We start from the raw sequence: 10,226 nt of genomic DNA, 5'->3' as shown, positions 1-10,226 counted from the left end.
GTCCCCACCTCCCCTGGAGGACGGCCATTTGAAATAGGGTCTAGCGCTGGCCATTTCCCTGTGTGGGCAGGAGGAAGGCGGGAGGGGCCTCGGCGCAGCAGCGGAGACCCGGAGGTTGCAGACCCCACCGCACTTCTAACCTTGGAGATCCCGTCTCGGGCCTCAGTTTCCTCCTCTCTCAAAGGCCCATACCAGGTTGAGGCTGTAGGTTCAAGGATCACGTAGGTCATGCCTTAGTAAAGGGCCCGACACGTTTCTGCCCTCAAGAAACGGCAGAAGCCCCTCGAGGCGGCTGGCTTTGATGAATGGGGAGCAGAGACCCAGCGCAGTGCGCCCAAGGTCACTGCGCTGCCCGGCCCCCCGTCCGAGCCGGGCGGCCAGACTCCAGGGCCGGCCGTGTCGAGAGCCGGCGCTGGGGCCGGCGGGCTTTGCAGGCGCGGACGCGGACGTGGGTGGGAAGGGACTGCTGCTATTTTGGAGCAGGTGAGAGGAGCGCCGAACGGAGGGGGATGGGCCCTCCTCGGGCTCCCTGCCCCCAGTCACCTTCCTACGACCCTTCCCGGGAGGGGCGTCCCGGGGAGGCAGGGGGAGGCGGGAGGGGCAGGCGGGCGGTTACCTCATCGCCGCCTCCGGGAGGCCCGGCCCGCTCGCTCGCGCCGCCGGCTGGGGCGGCGATCCAGGCGCCGGAGCGGGAGAAGGACGGAGGGACTGAGGCTCCGAGAGACAGCGCCGGCCCCGCGCCCCGCGCCGCGGGCGGTCGGACCCCGGGGCCCCGCGCTGCCGGCGGCGCCTGGGCTCGCGCGGCGGGGCGGAGGCTGTGTCTGCGCGCGGCGCGCCGGGCTGCGGCTCCCGAGCCTCGGCCCCCGCCGGAGCTGCTCGTGCGTCGGCCACCCTGTGCCCGCTCGGTGCCTGTCCGCCTCCCGCGCCAGCTCCGTCCTCGGGCCTGGCCCCCCACGGCCGCGGGCGCGCCGGAGGGCGACGAGGAGCGCGGGCGCCGCGGCGCACCGGACCGGGCGCGGGGCGCACGGCGCGGCGCCGGCCCATGAGGCTTCCCGGCGCCGGGAGAGGCAGCGCCGGGCGGCCATGGGGGGCAGCCTGCGGGTGGCCGTTCTGGGCGCCCCGGGTGTGGGCAAGACGGCCATCATCCGCCAGTTCCTGTTCGGTGACTACCCCGAGCGCCACCGGCCCACGGACGGGCCGCGCCTCTACCGGCCCGCAGTGCTGCTCGACGGCGCCGTCTACGACCTGAGCATCCGCGACGGCGACGGCGCTGGCCCCAGCCCGAGCCCCGGGGGTGTCGAGGTAGCGGCTGGAGAAGCGGGCAGGGGCATGTGACGGTGTGAGGTGTGTCTGTTCGGTGCACACGTGCGTGTCCGCGTGGATGGCCCCAGGGCGCCCGACTACGCTCAGGGACTGAAAGATGAATGAGTGTCCTGGTTTCGTGTCTCAGCCCTCCCTCCCTGCAGGCCTGCAGTCGCCCAAGCCATGGGTGGGGAGATTTTGCCAAGTGGCTTTTTCTTCCTCCTGTGGGTGCCTCTGTCTTTGCCTGCCTCCACCGGTGGGTCCGGGTCGGTGCGTGGCGCAGCGTGGCCGCGCCTCCCCAAGGGTGCGGGGTGTGTTTGGGGCCCTGAGCAGAGCCGCAGTGAAGAGACTGGGGCCGGGCACAGGGGTGTGCCTTCTAGGGGAGACATTCTCTGCTCCCTCATTCCTGTGCCCTGGAGCAAACACCTGTTCAGTAATTTGTGCAAAGTCCAGGACAGACGCCCAATCCTAGGAGCTGAATGCCACCGAGAGGCGAAGAGGAAAGGAGCAGGCAGGATTAAGCAGCGCTTCCTGGCGGGGGTGGCATTTAAGCTGAACCTGGAACTAATTTACTGAGTGAATTTTTCGGTAAAACAAGTGGCAAGAATCATTTCTGGTGGAAAGACCAGCAGGTGCTTAGGCCTGGGGCATAACCGTGAATAGCTGGCGACAATCGGTGGTCTCTGGGGCGTGGTGGATCGCGGGGCTCCAGCTGAGGGCTTTGGAATTAGTTTTAGAGGCAATATAACCAGGAGGGCGTCTGGGGAGGAGAATGGCCTGAGCCCAGTTGAGCTGGGAAAAGCTGGAAGAAAGACGAAGATGGGGGTGCCGAGAGGAGAGTAAGGGTGAATGAGGGTGCCCAACGGGTTCCAGGCACGGTTTGGAGATTTTTGCCCTGGTGGCCATGAGGACTTAGGGCCCGTGGAGCTTGGGGAGGGGACATAGCAATCAGATAGGGGTGGCAGAGGCCTGAGGATGAACAGTGGGTTTAGCGTCAAAGCCGCTGCAGAGGATTAGGGGGCTGGATGGTAGGAGGGAGGATCCCGCAAACCCCGGCCTCCCGCCCCCAGGAGTGGCCCGACCCTAAGGATTGGAGCTTGCAGGACACAGACGCCTTCGTGCTGGTCTACGACATCTGCAGCCCCGACAGTTTCGACTACGTGAAGGCCCTGCGGCAGCGCATCGCGGAGACCAGGTGAGGGCGCGCCGGGAGGCGGTGGTGGTGGGCAGCCACTGCTGGTCTGACCAGGCTTCGCTGGGGGGAGTGAGCAGGGCATCCCACTGCTGGGGGGAGGGTCTCGGGCCTTCGGGATCGGCCTTTGCCCATGGGAAGGTCTCCAGCTGTAGGCGCTCTTTGGCCCACAAGGCCTGGTGTGTGTTAGGGAGGTGGCTGGGCGTAGCAAGGGGATGTGCCTAGTGTATATGCCCATGGGGGGATTCTCCAGGCGTGGGGTCCCTGGCACCGCGTCTCTCTTCCCCATCCGGCCCCTAGGCCGGCGGGCGCCCCCGAAGCACCCATCCTCGTGGTAGGCAACAAGCGGGACCGGCAGCGGCTGCGCTTCGGACCGCGGCGTGCGCTGGCAGCCCTGGTGCGCAGGGGCTGGCGCTGCGGCTACCTCGAGTGCTCGGCCAAGTACAACTGGCACGTGCTGCGCCTCTTCCGCGAGCTGCTGCGCTGCGCTCTGGTGCGCGCGCGCCCTGCACACCCGGCCCTACGCCTGCAGGGGGCGCTGCACCCCGCGCGCTGCAGCCTCATGTGACCAGATAGGACGCCGCCGCCCGTGGGTCCTCCATTTGACGGGAACAGGGACCTGGATTGGACCAGATTGCCCAACTTCACTCGGAATGGACAGGGCACAGTCTCCTCCCTGATTGGATGAGGAAACCTCCCACCTAATCTCCTGGGCGACAGGCCTGTCTTTGAACTTCATTGCATCCAGCCAGGTTCAAGCCCCATTTGACACTACCAGTCCTCTCTGGGACCTCACCGGGTGACAGGCCCACTGGATGGCAAGGACCTGGCCATGAATGTGACTGGAAGTGCTCAGACTGCTCCTGGAACTTCACTGGACATATTCTTTATGCCACACCTCTCGCTCCGTAATAAAAGGGGAAGCAATTTGAGTTCACCTGAGGGTCGAGTCTTAAGCCTGGGTCAGAGATGCCAGGCTTGGCCTCCTGGCAGTCACCTCCAGAATCCCAAAGTGTAGTGAGGACCCTCAAAAGGGTGTGATGGGCAGGGCGAGGTGGCTCACGCCTGTAATCCTAGCACTCTGGGAGGCCGAGGCGGGCGGATTGCTCGAGGTCAGGAGTTCGAAACCAGCCTGAGCAAGAGTGAGACCCCGTCTCTGCTATAAATAGAAACAAATTAATTGGCCAACTAATATATATAGAAAAATTTAGCCAGGCATGGTGGTGCATGCCTGTAGTCACAGCCACTCGGGAGGCTGAGGCAGCAGGATTGCTTGAGCCCAGGAGTTTGAGGTTGCTGTGAGCTAGGCTGACACAATGACACTCACTCTAGCCTGGGCAACAAAGCGAGACTCTGTCTCAAAAAAAAAAAAAAAAAAAAAAAGAAGGGTGTGATGGCCCCAAGGCTGAGTCCCCAAGAAACAGACAGGTGGCTGGAGCAAAACTTTACTGTCAGAGGCTCTGCTGAGCCACAGGTCCTCAGGACACCGAGCTGGACCGGTGGCCTGTAAGGCATTCAATAATATTAGTAATTAAATAGCAACGCTCATCCCCCAACCGGAATGTACAACAGAGGTCCCATTGTGCCATGTGGTACCGAGGGGTCTGGTCCCATGAGGTCTGGTACTCGAGAGGTGGAGGGGGCTCCCTGATGCAGAGGGGTTAAGGCCACAAAGGAAAAGGAGGACTGGGGTCTGGGGCAGCTGGGCTGGTCCATCACATCCAGGAACCTGGCTCGGCCCTTGGGGTGACCGAGTGCAGGGCATGCCAGGTCCCGAGCTCAGCGGGCGCGGATGGGCGACGGGGCCCCCGGGGTGTGGGGATGCGTGAGGGTTTACGGTCTGGCTGCGTGTCCATCCGACCCCGCGCCCAGGTGCCCGAGTGTTCTGGGCCAGCCAGGGTGCTCCCGGCTGCATCTAGTGGTCCCCCCATGCCAGGGCAGGGGCTGCCTTCATCAGAGGAACTGGACAGGGCTTGGCTGCGGGGCCCGGGCAGCCCGTTGGCCGTCCGGCCAGAGTCCCCATGTTGGCCACACTTGCCACCCAGGACGCTGAGGGATGAAGAGGAGGAGCTGGAAGAACAGTAGGCAGAGTCAGGCGCTGGAGGGTCTGGGGCTCGAGCTGGGTCGGGGGCTGGTCCGGTGGGGGTCCCGCTGGCGACGGCCTCAAGGGCGCGCGCGTTGGCCAGGAACTCCTCCTCCAGGCGCCGGAACAGCTGCTGCTCCTGCTGCGGGTCAAGCTGCAGGGGTGTGCGGAAGACACTGGCCGGCGTGGCGCCCAGCTCTGGACTGGGGCTGGAGAGCGGGGGAAGCCGGGGTGCCGCAGGGCTGCGGGCGCGGGGAGTCTGGGGGGTGCTCCTGCCAGAGCCCCCGCTGCCCCTGCCCCGGGGCACCCACGAGTGCTGCCCATCTCGATCCCTGCGCACGAGCAGTACCGCCTGCTCCTCCCGGCTCTGGCTCCGCGCCCGCCGGGCAGGGCTGGGGGCCGGCACCTGCGCCCCCCTGCCTCCTGCGGCCCCGCGGGGCCGACCGCGATCCAGCCCGTCTCGGGATTGGCTGCGCGGAGCGGGGGGCCTTCTTGGAGAAGCGGGGGTGCCTGTGGTCAGCCGGCTGGGTCGCTCCCTCCGGGGGCCAGTGCCCGTGTCGTCACTGCGGGCACCCAGGGGGCAGCTCTGGGCGGAAGAGGCTGAGGAGTCACTGTCCCCGGAGTAGCGGCGGGAGCGCGGATAAGGGGGCAGCTGATCCCGGGGCCTGGGGCAGGGGAACAAGAGAGAGATGGGGTATCACAAAGGCCCGGCATGCAGGAAGGGCAGGGACAGGAACAGCAGGTGTGTGGCTGGTGGACTGGGAGTGCTGGTGGCTGTCCAGGGCATCTGGGGACTTCCAGGGAGAAGTGAGACATTCAGTAGCAGCTTCCTGCAGCCGCCCAGGGTCCAAAGGCAGAGGAAGAAGGTCTCCTGGGCCCTAGACTCTCCTCCCCAGCCCTCCGGTCTCCCCCAGGGCGGGCCAGACCAAAGCAGGGGGTGGACTGGCTGCCGCCCAAGCCGCCACAGTTGTGTTGTTGGTTTGGTTGGGTTGCCATGGAGACGGGAAGCCAGGCCCACCCCCACCCACGGGAACTTTTCCCAGGGTGTGAGTCACTCTGGAGCACAGGCAACTCGTCATCCAGGCCAGGGCTGACACCCCCACCCTCTGGACCCCCCCACTTCCTCCCATATCTCACCTGGGTGGGGTCTCAGGCCCCTCCTTTGTGCTTCGTAAGCTGAGGGGAGTCATCTCTGGCCGGGAGCCCCTGCGCTCACTCCCCGGGACTGGGCTGCCAGGGCGGGGGCTGGGGGTGGGCGACACCCTGGGCGGGGAGAAGGCGCAGGCCCTCGGCTGGGACAGGCGATGGGCTGTGGGCACAGGACAGGCGGCACGTGAGGAGGGGCTGCAGAGATGGGCCCCATGCCAGCCACCCCCACCAGGGCACGGACCGGTGGAGGAGCAGCGACAAGGGTCATGCTTGTCCAGGTAGTGCTCTAGCGTGTCCCAGCCGCCGCCCACACGCACCATCACATGGCTCCTCAGCACCTGCGGGCGGTGTGGGCAGGTCACAGCTGTGTCCCATGGGCCTGGCAGCCCACCCCCCCGCGGCCTTCTGCAGGGAGAGTCCCGGACTCACCCGCACGAAGATGAGCAGGCTGGAGTCTCCCACGCGGTACTTCCCCTCCGAGACCTTGATCATGGGGAACTGGTCCGGGCAGGTGCAGCGGCCCAGGATCTCCCTCACCTGAGGCCCCCGAGGAGAGGCTGCAAGTCAGGGGTCAAGTCCCTCCTCCCGGGGCCTGCAGTCAGCAGCTCCAGGGTCAGGAGGAAGCAAGTCCTTCCGGGGCATGGAAACTGTGCTGCCCGGACGTGGGGGCAGCTTCCACATCTGACCTTTCACCAGCCCCCCTGTCGCTCAGGGCCCCGGGAGCAGCCCAGGATAAGATGGGGGCTGTGGTCAGGCCAGCGCCAGGCCCCGACGAGGAACATCCCGCAGCCCGTCCTCGTCCCCTCCCCTTCCCCCACATCACAGACAAGAAGGCTGAGGCCAGGGCCTGGAAGGAGGCAAGTCATGGGACACAAGTGCAGGGCATCCCTGCCCCTGAATGGGCACTGACGGAGGGGCCCCACAGACACGTGGGACGCACACAGGCCACCCTCCCAGCCAGCACACTGCACAGTGCCCTCCCCAGGCCCAGAACTGCCAGCCTGGCTATGTGGGCGGCCCTGCCCGCCTCCCGCCCACAGCGGCAGTGGCGCCAGAGGAAATGAGCAGGTGGGGCCTTGGGTGACCCTGGCCCAGGACGGGGGTGGGGCACCAGCCTCTGCCCATAGCCATCCAGCTACCCACCCGCCTCCTGGGCAGGCACATCATAGTCCTAACCTCCCGATAAGAAGGAAACTCTTGGCCCTGCTGCGGGGGTGGCAGGGACACCCAGGTCCAGGGAATGGAGGAGGGAGCCGGGGACATGGGCCAGCACCTCCTAAGCTCGGAGTGGGAAGGATCCTGCAGCTCCAAGCAGGACTTCCTGTTCCCGCCAATAGCAGCAACTCCAAGCTAGGCTCCCAGTGGTGCCTGGGGACTGGAAGGGCCCTGCAGAGCCCCTGGGGGCTTCCCCAGGCACTCACTGAGCACCTACTGTATGCCAGGCACCTTGCCCAGGGCTTTCCACGCCAGGTCTCTCAGCCAAGCATCATGGCACCCGCTCAACCCTGCGCGTCTGGGAGGCTGTGGGTACATCTGTCTGACCCTGAGCGCAGGGGGCGCACATAGGAGGTGCCCCAATCACGCAGCCCCCGGAAGAAGGAATGCACGCTTAGCAGGTGCATGGTTAGCACAGAAAGGAAGGGAAGCTCACGCCAGGAGCCAGGATTCTTTTTTTTTTTTTTTTGAGACAGAGCCTCACTTTGTTGCCCAGGCTAGAGTGAGTGCCGTGGCGTCAGCCTAGCTCACAGCAACCTCACACTCCTGGGCTCAAGCGATCCTCCTGCCTCAGCCTCCTGAGTAGCTGGGACTATAGGCATGTGCCACCATGCCCTAGGGCTAATTTTTTGTATGTATATATTTTTAGTTGGTCAATTAATTTCTATTTTTTTTTTTTTTAGTAGAGATGGAGTCTTGTTCAGGCTGGTTTCAAACTCCTGACCTCAAGCAATCCACCCACCTCGGCCTCCCAGAGTGCTAGGATTACAGGCATGAGCCACCGCGCCCGGCCAGGAGCCAGGATTCTAACCCTGGGCCCAGCTGGCCTGTGTGACCTCACCCAGCACCTCCCCAACTCCTTGGGGCCAAGTATACACTAGGTGCTCAACATCTGCAACCTTTCCGCGGGGCAGGCTGTCCTGCAGATAGCAGAGTGGACCCCAGGAGGTAGGGGACAGGTTGTGGGCACTGGCGCTGCCATCTGGGCTCTCGTGCGTGAGCAGTCCTGGGGGACTCACCAGCTCGTCCAGGTTGCGCAAGTCGCTGAGGGTCATGCGAGGCCCGCGGGTGGGAGCCCCTGGCGCGGCAGCGGTTTCCGTGGCGCCGTCCCCAGCCGCGGGGGCACTGGGCGCTGGGGGTGCGGCGCGCAGCTCCCGCTCGATCTCCTGTTCGAACTGCACGAGGCGGGGGGCCAGCAGGCCGAGGCGGGCCCCGCGCCGCGCCACCTCCAGCAGGCACAGCACCACGCTCTTCTCGTTCTTGCGCAGCACCAGGTCCTCGGTCTCGAACATGAGCACTTCGGGCACGCCCAGCTCCGAGCGGCACCAGCCGATGAAGGTGGCCACGTTGTCTCGGGCCATGAAGGAGCCAGGCGCCACGTTGTGCGCCTGGAAGGCCACCCCCCGGGCTGGGCGGGCAGCAGCCAGGGCGCGGGCGGCCTCCGTGACAGCGTTGGCATGTCGGCACAGGGTTGTGCCTGTGGCCAGGCCCTCCAGGAAGCCATCGCCACCGCCGGGCAGACCCAGGCTGTACAGGGCGTTGAGCCACTCGGCCAGGTCCTCCTTCATAGCCTCCACATAGGCCTCACTTGAGCGGAACGGCCGCACACTCTTGGCCGCTGAGCCCGCGATGCCTGCCACTGGGTCCGCCATGCCCGGGCCAGCCGAGTCACTGTGGGCAGGGACACAGGGCAGGATTGCTGTGAGGACCCAGAAAATGCTCAGAATAGACTAAGCTGCTGATCACCTGCGCCAACCTGTCGATCAGGCCAAATGCCCAGTTTACATACTGGCTGTGAGAAACTGCTCAGTGCCTCAGTTTCCTTATCTGCAAAATGGGTACAGTAACATTACCTGCCTCATAGGATTCAATGGGATAATTTTTTTTTTTCTTTTTTTGAGACAGGGTTTTTCTGCCACCCAGGCTGGAGTGCAGTGGTGTGGTCATAGCTCACTGCAGCCTCCACCTCCTGGGCTCAAGCGATCCTCCTGGCTCAGCCTCCCGAGCAGCTGGGACTACAGGTGCTCACCACACCCAGCTTCAGTGGGATAATTTTTATGAACAACTTAGTGTCCATAGGTGTTTGCAGTTTGGCTCTTTTATGGGGTGGCGATTGGGGGTTGGCTGAGGCCTCCCTCCTGAGCAGGGTGAAGGGCTGAGATGGGAGAGAGGTGAAACCTAAGGCCTGAACCCGCGGGCAGGAGAGGGACCCAGGTCCCCACCTCAGGGTGGGCTATCTCAGTGGTGAGGGGCTGGTGCCCATCCCACCTCTCGCAGGAAGGTCCAGACTCCTCCCCGGCCCCCTCCCTCTGCCAGCAGCGTGCCATTATAACAACGACAGTCCTATTATCAGTAACGGCAACGGCGGCGGCTGGGGCTGAGCGCGCGGTGGTACTATCTCCATTTTACAGATGAGGAAACTGAGGCGCATACAGGGTAAGCGCTGAAGGTCGCAGAGCCTGGGTGGAGGAGCCCGGGCGGCGGGCGCAGGGCGCAGGGCGCAGATCGCGACCCCGCAGCCCAGCCCGCCAGGGCCAGGCCCCGCCTCCACCAGCAGCCTCCGCAGCGGCCCAGGCCGCGGTGCGGGGCCAGCTCTCGCGACGGCGCCCGCAGGGCCCGCCGGTCCTCGGGCTCCTGCCCAGAGAGGGTGCGGGGCCGCCCAAGGTCACACAGCCCTGGGGAAGCGAGGCCGCGGACGCCGCCGCTCGGCCCCAGCGCGCGCCGGCAGGGCGTGCGGGTCCCGCGCTCACCTGGCTCATCCCGCGGCCCCGGGGAGCATCGCCGCGGCGGGCGAGGCAGGCCGGGCCGCCGCAGGGAGGCGCCGCCCGAGCTCCGCGCCGTCCCGCCGCCGCCGCCGCCGCCCCGCCCCCCTGGAATCCGGCTCGCCGGGCGGGCGGGGCTGCGCCCTTAAAGGGGCCGCGCCTCTGCCTGGGGCGGCCGCGCGCCGCCCCGCCCCCGCCGCCTGTCCCCGCAGCCGCGTCCACTCTCGGGCGTCCCGGGCAGGGGCTGGGCCCTTTCGATTCCCCGCCCCGCACAGTGACCCCCGCGGGCGGGCGGGCAGCACGGCCTGTTCCCGGGCGAAGGCAGGAAACGATAGGGGCCGGGGGCTGCAGAGTCACCTCCGCCGGGGCCCTCCGCGGGCAGATAACCCGGCCGCGCGCCGGGCGAGCTCCCCAGCAGCGCCGGCCCAGGGAGGGCGACGATGGCCCCAGGGACTGACGCCCACGCGGCGTGGGCGCCTCGTTCTCACCGAACGCTCGTTTGTAACCCTGAGGTTAGGGGAAC

General features: G+C 66.0%; 2 protein-coding genes across 2 annotated transcripts; one reads left to right on the top strand and one right to left on the bottom strand.

The window, feature by feature from the left end:
- The first annotated feature begins 366 nt into the window (after nt 1–366).
- Nucleotides 367–3,524, top strand: RASL10A (RAS like family 10 member A). Its single transcript, XM_012763834.2, has 3 exons — nt 367–1,302; nt 2,373–2,497; nt 2,795–3,524. The coding sequence occupies exons 1-3, from the start codon at nt 1,084–1,086 to the stop codon at nt 3,060–3,062; spliced, it is 612 nt and encodes a 203-aa protein (XP_012619288.1). The 5' UTR covers nt 367–1,083; the 3' UTR covers nt 3,063–3,524.
- Nucleotides 3,525–3,925: 401 nt separating this feature from the next.
- Nucleotides 3,926–9,822, bottom strand: GAS2L1 (growth arrest specific 2 like 1). The gene is made up of 6 exons (XM_012763833.2): nt 9,692–9,822; nt 7,961–8,612; nt 6,156–6,263; nt 5,968–6,064; nt 5,715–5,886; nt 3,926–5,242 (listed from the first exon to the last, which is right to left on the bottom strand). The coding sequence occupies exons 2-6, from the start codon at nt 8,591–8,593 to the stop codon at nt 4,210–4,212; spliced, it is 2,043 nt and encodes a 680-aa protein (XP_012619287.1). The 5' UTR covers nt 8,594–8,612; nt 9,692–9,822; the 3' UTR covers nt 3,926–4,209.
- Between the last annotated feature and the right edge of the window lie 404 nt (nt 9,823–10,226).

The sequence above is a fragment of the Microcebus murinus genome, chromosome 22 (assembly GCF_040939455.1).
Source record: "Microcebus murinus isolate Inina chromosome 22, M.murinus_Inina_mat1.0, whole genome shotgun sequence".
Taxonomy (NCBI): domain Eukaryota; kingdom Metazoa; phylum Chordata; class Mammalia; order Primates; family Cheirogaleidae; genus Microcebus; species Microcebus murinus.
The sequence above is the reverse complement of the archived record's forward strand: the minus strand, read 5'-3'. Positions and strand labels throughout refer to the sequence as shown.